Raw genomic sequence first — 17,980 nt, forward strand, 5'->3', positions numbered from 1 at the left:
CATCGTCATTACCTGTCCATTTTAGCTAATTCTTAGGATAGGCTATCTCTCATTGCTTGCGTTAATGGTTTATTGTTTGATGCGTTTTAACTCAAAGAATTACTTTAAATTCCTTGATCAGTATCACTAAGAATTTCATCATTTCAAAACGTCAACAAGACTGCAGCACAATGAAAAGATAGGAAGGCGTCGAAACGACTTGGAGTATAGTCTTTGACATCAGACACTAACCCGGCCATAGACGATGTAAAGGAGCGGCATGTACTGTGAATGAAAATGCACGTCTGCCTGATTACGTGCCTGTCTCAGCTCTGCCCGATCAAGATCACGGCAAGTAGAAATAATCCGACATCCCTTCCGGCAATTTGCTGCAGGCATTACTGCGATGCAATAAGAATTAGTCACGTTCAATATGCTAGTAGCGATTCAGTAAAGTTTCGCTCGAAATTCGCGATAATCCGGGTATAGCGATTCGTGATCTCACGCCAATACGCAGATATGCATCAGATTTTTGCAAACTATCCATTTCTAGCTCATATTCTGCTATTTCACGCGTATTCGAGCTGGTTTACCACTGCTTCTGACAAAAGCATCATGCTATCATGTCTCTCTTTTAAGACCGGAAATGATGTAATCCTTACTCGATTCGGTTATTAAAGTTTGCAACTGCTAATCAGCAGTATTATCCCCTTCGATTGATTCGCAAAGTTTATACACCCACTAATTTTTTGAAGATTTCTGAGCGATATTGCTTTGGAAGCCTTATTATAATCTGGCTTCTGTGATTTTGCGAAAAATCTTTCATCCAACTGCGCATTTAGAATAACAATTTTCTGCTGTAGTACGTTTGTAATCCAATATTTTACGTTTTATTTCGAAAGGCGTCAATAATTCAGCTGCTATTCAATTCCGTCGACTATAAAATCTGATGGATTACAGTTACGTCGCTAGCGTTAAATTTGATTGTTAACCCAATTTGGGCACGCGATGAGTATTATCACTGAAAAAAGTGGCTGAAGAACAACGCGGGTTAACCAAGATTACATGCGTGACGTAGCACGCTCACAATGAGACGAGCGCGGCGATTTGTTATCAGATTTTCCTAAAGCGACCGAAAAATATTGTATAAATATTCGACTGAACGCGGATGCATGAAATATATCCGGAGAATAATTTATTGAAATTGGAGCTCGGGTCGACGAATGATGGAATGGAGTACGAAACAGCTCTTTGTGTCGTATTTATCTTCTAATATCGGCAGCTGAATTTCATTCACTCTTTGATGAATATTTATCTTTCCTGCTTTTGTTCGTTCATTGATTTATTCGTCAGTTTATCGTTTCAAAATACGACAATAATGCTCTATAAATACAATGAATAGATGGACAGATCCGAAAAGATAGCCACTTCACAACAAAATGTAATGAAGATCGCAATCTAAAATCTGCTATGCATACCACATAATAGTTCAGTTTGTTAACAATTTTATCAGATTAATACACCACAAGATTGCAATACAATGAAAAGATAAGTAGGTGTCGAAACGACTTGGAGTAGTCTTTGAAATCAGACACGCCCCCTGAGCCTAGGCCAGGGGTGGGCAACATACAGCCCGCGGGCCGGATCCGGCCCGCGAAGGGATTTTGTCCGGCCCGCGGACAGTTTTCCGTCTTACATGATAATGTGGCCCGCTGCCCTAATCTGCCGAGATTCCCCACTTCTTGCTTACTACGTCAAATTTTAGTGACTGTATGTTATTATATTCGTGTATCTGCAGCCTGCGAGAGTGGAGCTTAGGCGTAAGTTCGTCGAAGCGAGAAGACTTGCATTATTGGCATTTACGATGTACTCAACCTCAACCCTAATATCGTTAGTGGTAGCCTAATCATGGTGTTTGTCGACTACAAAGATCATTTACACACACACTGATATATCATATTTTTGAACCCGTAACCGCCGACTTGTAGCACGGCACACTTCTAGGCTTTCGTAAGACGCCGCTAATGCCAGGGTCGCCAACTGAAAACGAGTCGCGGGCCACTTTTCAAATTTCGTGGAGGACGCGGGCCGCATGAATTCAATATCGAGATTAATTAGGCCACACAGTTGAACAACGACGCTATCTCGTCACCTTCAACCCTAATAAATTGATATCTTGGTAAATTTGGGGTACCGGGCTTATCGAACGCCTTGAAATCCTAATTAAGGATTGCACCTTGTGTTCAATGATCAATGGGAAGCAGACATGGCGGCGCCTGTATGACAATGCTATTCTCAAATCCACATTGTCTTCGTAATTATAGGCGAGAAATGGCTTTGGAGTGCCATTGCTGCCGTTGAAATACATTCATTAAATACGATTTATTTCTTGTATACATGGATAAATGGGCGAATAATGTATCGATTCAGCAATCCGGCCCGCCAAGTACTTAATTTTTCTATATCCGGCCCGCCGACTGGAGAAGTTGCCCGCCTCTGGCCTAGGCGATGTAAAGAGTGTAATATAGTTCAATGTATTTAAAACGTTTCAGTAAAAACCACACAACCAGTCCTCTCGCCTTCGAGCCCGTTCTGTCGATCGCGTGACCGGAGCATCGGGAGCACACATCTAATAATTACCTTAATCACAATCACACTTCCCCTTGATCTGGAGATCACAAGGGAAACCAACACATTACGCAACGATGTAACTTCAAACGTGGAAATCAAGTAAACAATTCTAACACAGTGTATATATGAAACGGCAAACTTCCCCTTGGTATGAAGATCGCACGGGAAGCCAAGTCAACGTGATAAGTGTGGAAACGAAAACACTGATATACGTACTGTACACATATCGATACATCAAACTGCAAGTAAATTTTGACATATATGGCTGTGATTTATTGACGCGGAAGGGGAATCATTTATTGGTCTATCATTTACTGGTCTTCCTACCCCCGTGATCAATTGATCACTTAACCAAATTCAAAGCTTTCGAGTGTAACCCCGCAGTATATCGTATATAAGACTGTCTGGGCTAATTGTGAATAAATAGCACGAGTCGATTGATATTAGAAGCACACAAAGTGAAGCCCAAAACTAAAACATACTGGCGTACAATAAAACAAACAACTGCGGTGTAGGTGTGACTCAAACGATGGACGAAAGCGATGGTGACTGGAATTTGTCGCATACAGAATTCGCATTTGAAGGCTAAAACTTGTAAGGTACATGGAATCACCACAAGGCATGCCTTACATAAGCATTACGCACGAACAAATCAAATGTAAAAGATCACTACGAGCGAACAAATCAAATGTAAAAGATCACTACGAGCGAACAAATCAAATGTAAAAGATCACTTATTCTTCGCACAGATAATATAACCAAAATCTAGCCTACATAAAAATCAACCAGCCATTGTGGCGGTGCTCGATCCCGATTTGGTCGCGAATGTTCAGAGTTATTTCTCTCTATCTCTTGAACGACATTATCGTCACCAGGTTGATCCAGATTATTAGAGTTATTCCCGTCGGTGATATTCTCTTCTGTACCGACTGGACCATTTGCTTCAACCGAGTTGCCACTGTTTTCCGCCACATCGATGGCATCATCTCCTCTGCTACAATTCAAGTCGATTTCGCGCGTCGTAACACTTCCTGGTGGGTTGGGTAGATCCCTGACGGCGTGTCTAACGTCAGAAAGATGTCGATTCATCCCGTCAACCTCGACCACCACGTCGGCGACAACTCTGGTAACGACACCTCTATTCCATGGAGTAGTACATCGAGCATTTGGTGGCTTCACGAACACTACATCGCCGACTCGGTATGGGTTGGAACTATTTTGTCGGTCCCATCTCTTTCGGCTTGCGCGGATCATTGAAGATGGCAAACGAGATTCATAGCGGAACACCTTATCCGCAGGTACAATATCTTCTGAATTCGGGGTGTGATTGTACCAATACACCATTCGTTCAACACTACCTCCAGATCTCGCAGCCATTCTTTTGATAGTTCTGTGATTCCGCTCCACAATACCATTTCCAGAATGCCGGTAGGCGCAACTGAACACATGTTCCACCCCCCAACTGTTCAGAAACTGGCGCATTTTCTGGCTAGTAAAACAAGGTCCGTTATCACTCAGTATTTCACTCGGTGCACCTCTTTCCGAGAAGACTTGTTCAAGGATCTGGGTGATTTGATCGGCCGTTTCATTTCGCACCGCCCGCCATATCGCAAATCGACTAGGCCCGCAGTCAATCAAATTCAGGTATGGTCGGGTGTTGACGTAAGTAATGTCAAGTGCCAGACGCTCCCAGACAACGGGAACGGAAAGCTGTCCGTGTTCCCACCTCACAGGACTCGGATCGATCCTGCGACATATGTTGCACTCATTGATTACTCGTTGAACAACATCGCGAGTAACAGCTTCGCCAATGCTTCTTTTAGCCACGAAAAGCGTCCGATTCACACCTAGGTGATGCACGTTATGAAGAGTCCGTACCCGTTCAATCACGTTCTCATTAGGCTGGTTTACTCCAAGACACACCTTCTTTAGCCAGCGTTGCGGGACCCTCGTTAGTGCATCTGCGAGATTCTCCGACGATGGTACCCAACGGATTGTGACCTCCATGCAGTATTCCTGAAACAGCTGCGCGATAATTCCCAATCTTCTTTTAATGATCATTTCACTTAGCCCACTGACTCTAGGTCGGCGCGAATCTTCCAATATTGACTTGACCCAATGGAACACACTGACCGAGTCGGTCACAACTTCCACATTAGTGAAACCCCATCTCAGCACCAAACTTAATCCCTTTACAACAGCGTCGAGCTCCGCGACATTTATATGCGTTCCGTCGTCCTCTTTTCTCATCCATGCTGCATCTTCGACAACCTTCCCATTCACGGTTAAACAGCATGCCACCGCCATATTGCTCGCATCGCACCAAATTTGCGCTCTTCCATCACGATATACTCTCCAGTCCCCTCTTACTGGATCGCTCTCTCGTACCTTAGTCAAGATTTCTTCAGCCAAATGCATGACTGGATTCGGGATTACCGCATCCCACGCTATCTCGTTAGTAAGTCGTTTTACATGACTGCAGGCAGTTCTTAGCCACCCGGCCACGGGATAATGCCCTGTGAGCTTGCCGAACACAGAAAACAGCCCTCTCTTCGTCATGCGGCCGTTCAAACTCGGCAGATCACCATCTCTCCTCCACTCCAGTACTCCATTCTGGGTCTCATTCACCCGCAATCCAAGTACACGTGCATCATGTAACGGAACTGGATCCTTCGTCGCTAACCCATAACTTGCCAAATGCCTGCGCACTTTCTCAACCGCTACAACATTCTCATCAACCCAGATGTCGTCGATATAATGGTCGGTTCCCCTTGCTATGTCGTCTTCAAGTGACAATACGGTAGAAATGATCTTGGTCATCACCTTTGGGCCGATGTTCAAACCGAACCCCATTCGTGTCATAACGTAAACTTTTCCTTGATGCCGCACTACTTGGAATTTTTGCAGCCTCTCGGACACGTGAATCTGTAGGTATGCCTTCCGGAGATCCAAGATCGATGCGCGATTACTTCGTTTGCGCCAATTTCTCAATTTTTCTTGGCATACTGCCGCATCCAGTCCGGGGTGACTCATGACATGGGAATTCAGCTCGCGGTAGTCCATCACTGGCCGTACCTTCTGCTTCTTGTTTGGCTGCTTGACCGCCAACAGCGGAATTATCCCGCCGTGGGAACCGTGACGGGCAGGATCGTACTCCACCAACCATCCGTCTCTGATCCATTGGCTGAGTTCATCATCAAACGATGTACGACATTCCGACGGCATCTGATACCCCCCACATTGATTCGTCAACTCAGGCTCGCCATTTTCCCATCTCCACTCCATAGTCCACTTCGCTCCATCAAAATTTGCAATGAAATCTTTATCGTCAATTTGTAACCGTTTATTCGTCGCGGCCACCGCACTTGCTACACACACCTTTGCACCAAACCACACATCAAGATTTGAATCAACGAATACTCCGCCTAATTGCTGGATAACATCAATACCGAGAATCACGCCAGCAGCACATACGAGCTCCGAGGCTACCAAGCATTGCACCCTGACGTTGGTCTCGCCTACAGCCATCATTATCATGGTCTCTCCGTAACAACTAGTGCTTTCCCCGTTCAGCATCTCCACAATCCTTCTCGGACCCGAAACGGTATGTCCCATACGACGACACACGTCTTCAAGAACAACAGATTGCTGGCACCCAGTGTCCACCAGAGCCTTGAGAGGTTTTCCACCAATTGAAACCACAACAAACGGTAGCACCTTTTTTCCAACTTGTGAATACGGGAGAACGCGTCCGGTGCTGACGGTTCTCCTTGGTAATTTTCCTGCTGCGATCTTGTGACGCTCATCGGCTCTGCATTGGCGAGCTATATGACCAAGCCTACCACAGGAAAAACATCTTGGTTGTCTCCAGGCCATTTCGTTACCGTCATTTCTTGGCTCTTTAATAGGGCATTCTTTAGCAAAGTGACCACGCTTCCCGCAGAAAAAACAGTTGTCCTTCCGCTGACGCGAACCGACCGCGCACAATACATTGAAGCTGCTCCTGACCGACATTATTACTCGTGCCCGCGCGACGAGATCACTCAAATTCATTTTGTCCACTTCTGCTACAGACTTTAACTGACATGAAACCTCTGGGGGGAGACCATTTACAAACGCGCACCGAATTAACGCCTCGGATGCATCCACTCTCATCCCAATCAATAGCGCAAGCCTTTTTAGGTCGGAAAGGTACACATCGACAGGTTCTTCATCCAGCAGTATTCTTCGCTGGAATTCGCTATACGCGTCATAGCAATTCACTCCAAACGCGTTCAAAATAGCTTGTTTCGACTTCTTGTAATCCTTCCTGTCGCCTTCTGGCAACTGCTTGAACACTGCAAATGCAGGGCCATCCAACAGCAATGGGAAAATAGTTGGCAGTTTGTCCGTCAGTTCTTGCAGCTCGGCGACCAGTTCCAGTTCCTCAACCCACTTTGCAAAATCACCAGATGTTGGATAATCTTCATAACTCCTCACAATATCAGTTAACTTCATATTCGCCATTGTGCCGCGATAGCTTGTAATATAGTTCAATGTATTTAAAACGTTTCAGTAAAAACCACACAACCAGTCCTCTCGCCTTCGAGCCCGTTCTGTCGATCGCGTGACCGGAGCATCGGGAGCACACATCTAATAATTACCTTAATCACAATCACAAAGAGGATGCATGTACTGAATGCAGTTGCAAACTAAATTAAAATAAAAAGGCGATAACATAAAAGGATAAGCGACAAAATGATGTGGCAAGTGACGGAAGGCGCTAAATTAGAGTTACCATACGTCCTCTTTTTGTTTTAACTTTTTTTGAGAGTGTCCTCGGATGACGCCCAAATGTCTTCCTTTTTGAAAATTTTGGTTAAATATACGTTAAAACTTGAATGAGAGGCAATTTGTACTGAAGTAACGTTCCGGCGGGTATTTCAGGTATTGAGCCGGAAAGTAGACCTTTTTTTTAGTCAACCAACGGAGAATTCAACAAAAGTGTATATTTCTGGATACGAGTCGGAAAATGACCTTTTTTTAGTCAACCAATCATCAAGTCGGGAAAAATTTACCATTTCCCGGATTTTACTCCGATATTTTAAGTCTGAAAATTTTGAAAAAGTGTCCTCTTTTCAGATTTCCCAAATATGGTAACCCAGCTACGCTAAATGCGAAATAAATTTCTGAATAGCCCAGTGACACCCCAAAACAACTTAGCACACTCGCGCCGACATTTATGCAAATTTATTGTATTCTCCCAACACTTATCAATTAACAAAGACATATATATTTTTCATTGAACTAAGCAATGCATAAAGTACATTAAAAAGAGTCCCGAATACATTTAAAAAAAAGTAAAAAATAAATAGTCATGCCAATGGAAAAGGCTTACCCAACGATTCATGTATATCATTGCCTTCATCGAAGAGGCAGGGTTTATAGAATGTTTACATTCTATACTGGGTTGGTCATCAAGTCGACCGCAGTTACTGTACTTGTACTGCCATCGGGATACTGATACTATCGAATGTGACTACTGATAATGATACTGACCTGTATTACCATAGCCTTTATGCATGCAAGTGCCTTTTGTTAGTAACAAGGACCAATAAATATTCTCTCTCTCTCTCTCTCCCTCTCATTTCATGGAACTGTCAAGTCAGATCTGAAAAGCTTCTTGGAGGTACAGCACTTCAGTACACAATTGCACGGTATAGCATAGTACTGTAGTAGGCCTATATTCATATTGAAATGAACCGGAATTTTTTCGGCTGACGCTCGTCGGGGGTAATCGTCAGCAACTAGTAGAGAATCGGAAAGAACTCCAAGTCGTTTCGGCATCCTCCTGTATTTTCATTATATCGCAATCTTGTAGTGTATTGATTTAAAAAACAATTTAATAAAATGCTGATGATGACGTAATGCAATCGCAATACAAAAGTTCTGAATTGCCGATCCGTCCGTTCCGAGCGCCTATCACATTCTAAAAGTATTATGCCTGAAATTTCATCCGTGTTTCGTGTTGAACTGTTGATGTCCTTTTTGCTCCGGCACAAGGTACCGGTATATTTTTCGTCCGAAGTTTGTTGATCTAGGATATTTGGATAAAATGGACTCGAGATCGGCTATGTACCTATTGTCCGGTCTCGGCTTAGGACTGTGTATTGGCGTTTTTATTCGCGGCCGTGGAGTGAAGTCTAGCCAATCCAGGACGACGAGGTGTGGTTAGATTTGTATATTTTCATATGAAAGATTATATGTTATGTTTTCGATTGTACCTATTTCATTACACGTTTTGACTAATCTGTGGGTTGATCACGACTTAACAGATACGGTATGTCATCTCTACTAACTTTGTAATGCCGGTACATGTTTCGTATGCTGCGATGATGTGAATAATTGGTTATAGGACTTATAGCCTTCCACAATCGAAAATATAGTATCAGACGTCAGAACTATAATTTTCGTAGAAAAATTACCTCTGAGAGTTGAGGAGAATATCATCTCTTCATATACTCCACTCCTACTCGGATCATTAGAATTAACACCCGATTAGTATTTAAGTTTTGGAATCATCGTTCCCTACACAGAACACAATCCCGTTGTTTGCAGGAAAAGAAATTCTGCAAGCTCTAGTCGCAGCCCGAGCACTTCTAGCTCTTCGGAAGAAGGGGACACTCCTGACGGCAGCGATGAGGAACTGAAACTTGTCATTGTAGTACGTCAAGATTTGAAAATGGGCAAAGGAAAGATTGCGGCCCAATGCTCTCATGCTGCCGTGTCCGCATACAAACAAATCTCCAAACGAAAACCACAGATTCTAAAACGTTGGGAATACTCTGGTCAAGCGAAAGTTGTTTTGAAATGCAATACCCAAGAAGAACTTGTGGCATTATACCAGCACGCAAGAGTTCTCGGATTAACTGCCTCTTTAATCCAAGACGCAGGACGTACTCAAATCATGCCCGGTTCAAAAACTGTGTTGGGGGTTGGCCCCGGACCGTTAGATAAAATTAACACCGTCACTGGACATTTGAAGCTTCTGTAGCTATTTATACATGCTCTGCGTTTGAATACCGATTTATTTCAATTAAGATTCGCTCGTTTTTAAGCTGAATTGTTGATTGGATCAAAGCAGACTTGGACAACTACATAATTCTAATTATACTAATCAGAGAAAAATTGTGGTGATCGATGTTCCCTCTAATTTTTGACGAGTCTGCGCGTACTCACCAACTTACTACGTGGTCCCTTGGACAACAGTGCGCAACGACTAAAAAAAGGGTCATCACTTCAACTTTTTTGTGCGCAGCTTAGATTTGCTATTTGCAGATACCGTGTTAGCACCGCAGCTTAGAGGGAACATTGTTGGTAATCTAATTCTAATGTAGCCCTAGTTTGTGAAAGGTTTCTTATACTCTCATGAAATTGTTTGAGAGGGGCCAAGATAGTGTCCGACATTATTGATACTCAAGTCAGACCAGAAAAATCTAGTATTAGAATAATTAAAGCGAAATGCGTGTGATGGAATTGTGAAATGTTTCTTTGCTCTAATTCCCTAATTTGTGACATTTAGGCTATGTACAATTGTACATGCTCTCATTTTCAATCTAATCTAAGGTCTGGTTTTCATGAAAATGTTACAGGAGAACTGTATGGTACCAAGCGAACCAAGATTGGTGTACACTGTACAGATATGTGCCAGCGGGGCCTGCTAACTTGGTTATAAGTTATCGTAGGCCCCGGTGCCAGTCTCCTAAACATATCAAATTGGATGAGAAGCGAACTTATTTTTGTTGCATTTCTCTTGCGAATTTAGTAATTATAATCTAATTTGTAAAAAACTAGCTATCATTGTAATTATAACCTAATTTGGAAAAGGTGGAACGTTTCTAGTTGTCCAAGTCTGGTTCTATGGTCTGAGCAAAAAACGTTTGCAATCCTCAATTGCGTGCATGTCCAAAATCAGCTCATCAAACGCATTGTGTTTCTAGCATGGCAGTTTGCTCTTTTATGACTAGTGTTCGCCGGGTCGTCTCTCAGCATCACCAGTTGAAACTTGTCATCGTTGTCCGTCAAGATTTAAAAATGGGCAAAGGAAAGATAGCCGCTCAATGCTCTCATGCCGCCGTATCTGCTTACAAGGAAACCATGAAACGCGATCCGCAAGCTTTAAAAGCGTGGGAGTCTGCAGGGCAGCCTAAAATCATACTACAATGCAAGGACAGCCGAGAATTGGATACATTACATGAACACTCCAGAGCAATTGGACTGACGGCGTTGCTTGTGCGTGACGCCGGTCGAACTCAACTCATGGCTGGTTCTACCACAGTGTTGAGTATCGGTCCTGGGCCCTCGGATAAAATTGACATTGTTTCTGGACATTTGAAACTTTTATGACGATAAGCCTTCCATAGTCACTAGCAGGGCTGGGTACAATCCGAGGACTGAAATTGAGCGCTCCTAGCCACTGAGAGCTAATTTATCAACGGGAATTACAGTTTCAGTATTATTTTCCACTTCGGAAGCCTTCAAACCTCGATTGGTTGTATCACAACGTAAGAAACATATAGTACAAAGTTACTATGTCAGTGGAAATGAGATATCTGCGAAGCCGTGATCGATCCACTGCATTGCCATAAAGTGCAATGAAATAGGCATGGTGAAACAGTAGCAAATAATCTTTCATGTGACGACATTACATTCGTTGTGGTTGCATAAAAGGTTCATATTTTAACTTACCGTTTTTTTTCTGTTATGACGTTGTAACGAATGATACTCAAATACGCGACTTGATTCAATATCTATTCTCTCAGATACTCGATTTGGCCCGACCCTTGTCACTCACTCATAACTCATTGTTCTCGGAATGTGTCACACAGTTGCAAAGATGTCACCAAAACATCAATGGCCCACTGTGTTATCGAATGTTTACTCTTTTCAGATAATTTGTGATAGAATAAAGATGGCTTTGTGCCGTCATATTGCTAGATCGGTATGTCGGAGATTCGGGGCTCGCCGGGCGTTGTACCATTCTGCCACCTTCCCTATTGGCTCTGACCCGGATCTAAAGTCTGACATCTACTTGGAAAATGAGAACAACATGAAGAAATTAGTCGAAGAGCTGAAAGATTCGATACAAACGATATCGCTAGGTGGTGCTGAAGGCGCAAGAAATCGGCACACTTCTCGAGGAAAACTGTTGGTTCGCGACCGCATACAACAACTTCTAGATCCGGGCTCGCCTTTTTTAGAGTTTTCTCAATTAGCGGGCTTCAATCTTTACGGTAAAGAGAGCGTACCGGCCGGGGGTATCGTCACCGGAATAGGGCACGTTATGGGACAAGAATGTGTCGTAGTCGCAAATGATGCTACAGTCAAAGGAGGTTCCTACTATCCTATCACAGTACAAAAGCATTTACGCGCACAGATCATCGCGAAAGAAAACAATCTGCCTTGCATATACCTTGTTGATTCCGGAGGCGCGAATTTACCACGTCAAGCGGAAGTATTTCCTGATCGAGAGCATTTTGGGCGTATATTTTTCAATCAAGCGTCTATGTCTTCACAAGGGATTCCTCAAATCGCTGTTGTAATGGGTTCGTGCACAGCAGGGGGTGCATACGTGCCTGCAATGTCTGATGAAAGCATAATTGTTAAAAATCAAGGCACTATATTTTTAGGTGGGCCTCCTTTAGTGCAGGCCGCTACTGGAGAGAAGGTGTCTCCTGAAGATCTCGGTGGGGCTGATTTACATTGTAAGCGATCGGGCGTTACTGATCACTACGCTCTCGATGATCATCACGCGTTACATCTAGCACGTACTATCGTCGAGAATTTAAACAGGGAGAAACCGAATCAAACTGTTTTAAAACCTGTTGAAGATCCTCTGTATGATCCTGAAGAATTGTACGGCATTGTTGGAAGTAATTTGAAGCGTACTTTTGATGTTCGGGAAGTGATAGCTCGAATTGTGGATGGAAGCAAGTTTCATGAGTTCAAGAAAATGTACGGCGACACTCTAGTGTGCGGATTTTCAAGAGTTTTTGGTGCTCCTGTCGGTATTATCGGAAATAACGGTGTTCTATTTTCGGAATCTGCGTTAAAAGCCACGCATTTCATCGAATTGTGTTGTCAGAGAAAAATTCCTCTGCTTTTCCTACAAAATATCACCGGATTCATGGTGGGTAAGGATGCAGAAGCAGGGGGTATCGCGAAAGACGGCGCTAAAATGGTTACAGCTGTTGCTTGTGCGAAAGTACCCAAAATCACTGTGATCATCGGTGGTTCGTATGGAGCTGGAAATTATGGGATGTGCGGTCGCGCTTATAGTCCGAGATTTTTGTACATGTGGCCCAACGCTCGGATATCTGTGATGGGTGGCGAACAAGCCGCTACCGTGCTTGCGATGATTACAAAAGATCAAAGAGAACGTGAAGGAAAATCTTTTTCGCCTGAAGAAGAGAAAGCTCTGAAAGATCCGATCGTAGCTCGGTTTGAAGCGGAAGGTAGCCCGTATTTTTCAAGCGCTCGGCTGTGGGACGATGGTGTCATCGATCCTGTTGACACTAGGACTGTGGTCGGACTGAGTTTACACGCGACTTTAAACGCCCCGATACCTGACACTTCTTTTGGGGTGTTCAGAATGTAGCTCAAATTATATGCTGCAATGTTGAAATCGTTGCAATTAATCGCCGGTGTATCTATTTTGTCAATTACCAATCACCAATGTTGACTATTCGAGTTGAATAATGAAATATTTCCCGATGGGCCGACATTGGTGCTACTCGAGTCGGACTTCGAGAACTAGATAATTCTAGTCTAATAAGAGAAAAATTCCGCTTATCTAATTTGTGAAATGTTTCCAATCTAATTTCTGGCTTCCCTGGAAATGCTGCAAGAGAATTGTGTAGGCGAAATTAGTCAAGCTTGCTGCACAGGCATTTGCCATTCTCATGCTCATGAAAATCATCTCTGACTCGATATGAATTGAACTTGATTCAATGTCAAGTTTTCATGAATTCAGTAATTCCAATTTAATTTAGAAAAAAATTGTTTGGCTCAATGGTTCCCAACGTGCGCGATATCGTCCCCTAGTGGTCGATTCTGAGAAACATTGGCGAAAATGCCAAAGGGGGTGTACATGTTAGAACCTACAGCGAGATATATTTAACTGTCGCGGTCAAAAAATGAACTGACGACGGCTTATTCTGCATATGACACGGAAAATGGACGCGGAAACCGGTTTTTGAGCACCTACCTCCTACCATGTGGAAAAAATGGCCTTTTTTCAGTAAATCCACCAGCGATCAGAGTTAGGTAAATAAATTTCCCTGAATATGTCATCTTTTTCGGATCCGTAAATATGGGAGGCGAATATTTGTGTCGAGATTGGTAGGGGGGCGACGAGTTGAAAAAGGTTGGGAACCACTGGATAGCTATAATTCTAATCTAATCTGGAAATAAGTTTGTGGCTATAATTCTAATCTTATCTGGAGAAGTTGAAAATTTTTAGTTATCCAAGTTTGACTCAAGTAGAATATTGCGATATTTTCTGGTAGAGTTGACATAGTAGCAGATATTGGTGCTATTTATGTACAATAGTTAGCGACATTGACAAAATAGGTACACCCTTTGCTTGACAGCACATTTCGATAAAATTGATCTATTAGGTTTCCAATCAACCACCAGTTCCAATGTGTTTTGCAACTCTTGACAATGTTTCAAAGCGTCGAGTTGATCACAGTAGTGATCGCTGCTGCTCGAGTAGAAGTAGCGCTGTGAATTTCCACTCAATTAGAAGTAGCGAGTTCCAATGCATATAAAACTACTTCCAAGTTGTGCAAGTAGAGAAGGTCAAAGTATATTCGGTCAAGGGGTCTTATACTTTTTGCGGTATTCTAAGGTGGCTACTTTTTGAATTTCACTATGTGTTGTATTTGAAAAGCTTATTGGAGGTACATAACTTCAATATACCGTTCATATTGAAATAAACCCGGATATTTTCGCCTGACACTCGTCAGGGGTAATCCGTAATCGGCAGTAACTAGTAGACAATTGGAAAATGCATTGTATATATACGATTGTTGATATACAGTGTTCTAATGACACTACAAACAGTTAATATATCGGAATATATCACGATGGATAGAAATTTTGAGCCTATTACACGAATCGTGATTGAGTCAGTTTGAATTTTACGACATGCTTTTCTGTGATTCTTTTTTGTCTCTATATTTATTATTCTCTGGAATCCATGTGGGTGGTGTCGTAAATTGAAACTTCCCTTGGAAGATCTGCAACCAGGGAAGACCGCTTTTGGATTTCGTGTTCTTGCCGTTGCACCAACGAGGACAAAAAATCATTGAAATTTGTTTTGATGCAATTTCTCTGTATATGTCAGATTGGGACGGAAGAACCCGCTAGTAACAAAAGTTTTCATGATGACGAAGTTCTGAGATGTCTAGATCAGGAAACCTTCAGGCTTCTGTAGCTTTCACTGAAAGGTACTCGTTTCACAATGGATTCAGGTTCTGGAATTTAGTAATCTGCTGATTTGCGGTTTTGAACCTCAAGAAGAAGAGCAAATCGATTTTAGCGTATTGCTGTTATTTTGAAATCCACTGCAAATTAGCTTCTAGCAGAACTTTTGCATCGATATATCGATATATGCAAAAGTAACGCAATTTCAGGTACAGGCCGGATTCGTTTTGACTCTGAATTTCAAATTGTCTGATGAATTGACATTTTGAAATTTGAGGATCCGAGAATATCTAGTAACCACTGACCTATGACCTACGTAAATGACCCATTTAATAAATAATATTAATAAATAGCCTATTAAGCCTCAGTCAATCAGTTTTATTGATATTTTCATCATTTCAAAACACCACGAAACTGCGATACAATGAAAGGATAGGAAGGTGTCGAAACGTCTTGGAGTAGTCTTCGAGATCAGACATCCACCTTGACCTAAGCGAAGTAAAGAAGAGGCATGCACAGTGTGCAAACTGAGTGAAAAGTAAAGCAGAGAATACAACAGGCAAGCGACAAAGGAGGTGGCACGCGGCGGAAGGCGAGATCGTGGTGATGTGGTCCGGTAATCCTGAAGGCTGAAGGCCTCAACTTGTTCCGTGGAGTTTTCACGACGGCTGAGCGCGAAAGTTGACAGGTTTTATTGAATTTATAATGCTTTATAGTATATAAATATGTACTGTATAGCGGTGACGTCCATAATTACCTCTAAAATTCATGTTAACGATGCTGACTGGTGGACATTGGACAGGATACTCTCGACATCCACAAAATTCATGAGCCATACATATTGTGGACGCTGTGACGTCAACATATCTGGAGGTGTGTTGCCGAAAATCTGAGCTGGAAAACGATAGTCAGGAAATTCGGTTAGTAATTATACGGTTTGCGAATTAGATTTTTCAGAGGTCTGTAAATGATTCAGCGAAACAGAATGGGTGCACCAAAGGTACACAAACGCTTTGCAAGGCCTGTTTATTTCGCTTGTCACGCGGTATTCAATTGCAGAGCGTTACCGATACGCCGATACCTAAGGTGCCGTTGCCCTGATCGCAAGATTAGTGATTCTGTTTTATGTGGCGAGTCTATTATCAGGAGCTATACCTGTCCGTAGATAGAGACTGGCAGTATACACCTTCTGAAACCACGCCCCACCGCTGTGGAGATATAAAGGACATTCAAATTTTGTTGTATGACACTGGAATCTCGGTACGTTTTGCCTGATATAACAGCCTAACAGCAGGTGCATGAGCAGCGAAGATTATCCAAGTTGAAGTAATTTAACAAAAAAAAACATTCAAAAATTAAGAATTGTGTGAGCACCGGACCCGATTCCATTTCTTGTTGTATCAGGATTTTATCAGGATTCAATGCCAATCCAATGTAGCATGTTACTGAATCAATCACATTCTGTAAAGTCAGCAAATCAATTGCTCTGAGCTCGTTCGGTTGGTGTTGGTGTGAATAATGTGCCAACACTGCCAAGTCTGGTTCCTACAATAAAGTCATATTATTCAAGTAATAAATTGGTTGGCATCTATAATAATAAATGATAATGCGATCTATATGCAAGTAATTGCAATGACGCCATGTTCACTGTAATTTCCGAGGGCAAATCTGCCTTTCATATGCGGTATGTTGTCCAGCTATTTTCCGTCCATTGTATCATTTGATGTCCATGAGTTTTCATTGTTATGACTACCGCATAGTTATGGGTACACTCTGTACAGCTGATTTTGTCTAGTGTTATCTTTAAAATTACATGTTGTTTTCATTTGCATATCTCTTCATGCGCTTGTTATTGTGCTGTTTTGGTATACTGCAATGAATGCAGTCATGAAAACAATGAAATACCATGAAAAAATCAATCCACCTGAAAAAATCATTGGACTCCCATGGATGGACTATGGGATAAGTTCCATGACTCGAGAAGCTGACAGCCAACACTGGCATTTCATTGTAACTTCGAAGAATTGTGAAGTTACCACATTTTTGGTATTTCATCCATCAGTACTGGTACCTGAAAATAGGTCCAGAAACTGAAAATTTATATGATATGAATACAGAGGTGGTCAGTAACGAAGTACTTCTACTTTTTTGAAGTACTCAAGTAGTTTTCCCTCTACTTCTGGTACTTACTCAAGTAGATCTGATTTTATCTACTTCTACTTCGTAATATTTGTGATCTACTTACTTACTTTTCACTATTTTCAGTTTGTCAAGTAGAAGTAGTTTAATCCCCCAAAACGAAAGATAGCCTGAGGAATTTCGGGGCTGTTTTCACGGAGTACCAACATTTATTAAAATAAAAGTCAATTAAAGCCCAGAACTTTTGTTGCGCTTCGTGCACAGTAGTTATGGAGTGACAAATATGTTTTCACGAAAGTATCAGTGAATATAGTTTAGGTTCTGGATTGCGTGGTTGCGCTCACACCGCATTGTTTCCCATATCAAAGTTTCATCACAGTAAATATGGCCCACCATAACGTTTGAAACTACCATTTCGCAATCTAGCAATTACCTATCATTTCGTAATCTAGCAGCCCATGACGTGGCCTGCTAATCTGGAAAATCCAGCTTTTTGAACGTTACACCTGTTTTAGCGAATCATCTTTGAAGCTTTATCGACAAAAGACATGAAATATATTTTCAGCTTTTTGGAAGTGGTATTTGTATTTCACTTTCAATTCCGAGTATCATACTTCGAGTTCTAATTACTTGCAGTTCTTTTGTCTGCAGAACATACATGTTGAAGTATAAAAACAAGCATAGTAATGGCTCTATTTTCCGAAAATGAAGCTACACTAAATATAACTTTTACGATCCACAATGTTTATTATTAACGTATACT

General features: G+C 42.2%; 5 protein-coding genes across 6 annotated transcripts in view; 3 read left to right on the forward strand and 2 right to left on the reverse strand.

Moving 5' to 3' along the window:
- Positions 1-17,980, reverse strand: part of LOC145457804 (RNA polymerase-associated protein CTR9 homolog) — a 486,484-nt gene that overhangs the window by 272,806 nt on the left and 195,698 nt on the right. The gene's annotated exons all lie outside the window — the stretch shown is intronic.
- LOC145457631 (uncharacterized) lies at positions 3,376-7,116 on the reverse strand. Its single transcript, XM_080335853.1, has one exon. The coding sequence runs from the start codon at positions 7,114-7,116 to the stop codon at positions 3,376-3,378; it is 3,741 nt and encodes a 1,246-aa protein (XP_080191979.1).
- On the forward strand, positions 8,607-10,589 carry LOC145457840 (peptidyl-tRNA hydrolase 2, mitochondrial-like). Its single transcript, XM_080336139.1, has 2 exons — positions 8,607-8,814; positions 9,208-10,589. The coding sequence occupies exons 1-2, from the start codon at positions 8,705-8,707 to the stop codon at positions 9,641-9,643; spliced, it is 546 nt and encodes a 181-aa protein (XP_080192265.1). The 5' UTR covers positions 8,607-8,704; the 3' UTR covers positions 9,644-10,589.
- LOC145457632 (peptidyl-tRNA hydrolase 2, mitochondrial-like) lies at positions 10,591-10,995 on the forward strand. The gene has a single exon (XM_080335854.1). It carries the CDS (start codon positions 10,591-10,593, stop codon positions 10,993-10,995), a length of 405 nt encoding a protein of 134 aa, XP_080191980.1.
- Positions 10,991-13,370, forward strand: LOC145457812 (methylcrotonoyl-CoA carboxylase beta chain, mitochondrial-like). Its single transcript, XM_080336108.1, has one exon. The coding sequence runs from the start codon at positions 11,465-11,467 to the stop codon at positions 13,244-13,246; it is 1,782 nt and encodes a 593-aa protein (XP_080192234.1). The 5' UTR covers positions 10,991-11,464; the 3' UTR covers positions 13,247-13,370.

This window comes from Botryllus schlosseri, chromosome 15 (assembly GCF_051294905.1).
Source record: "Botryllus schlosseri isolate E-star chromosome 15, Bs_hap1, whole genome shotgun sequence".
NCBI classification, from domain to species: domain Eukaryota; kingdom Metazoa; phylum Chordata; class Ascidiacea; order Stolidobranchia; family Styelidae; genus Botryllus; species Botryllus schlosseri.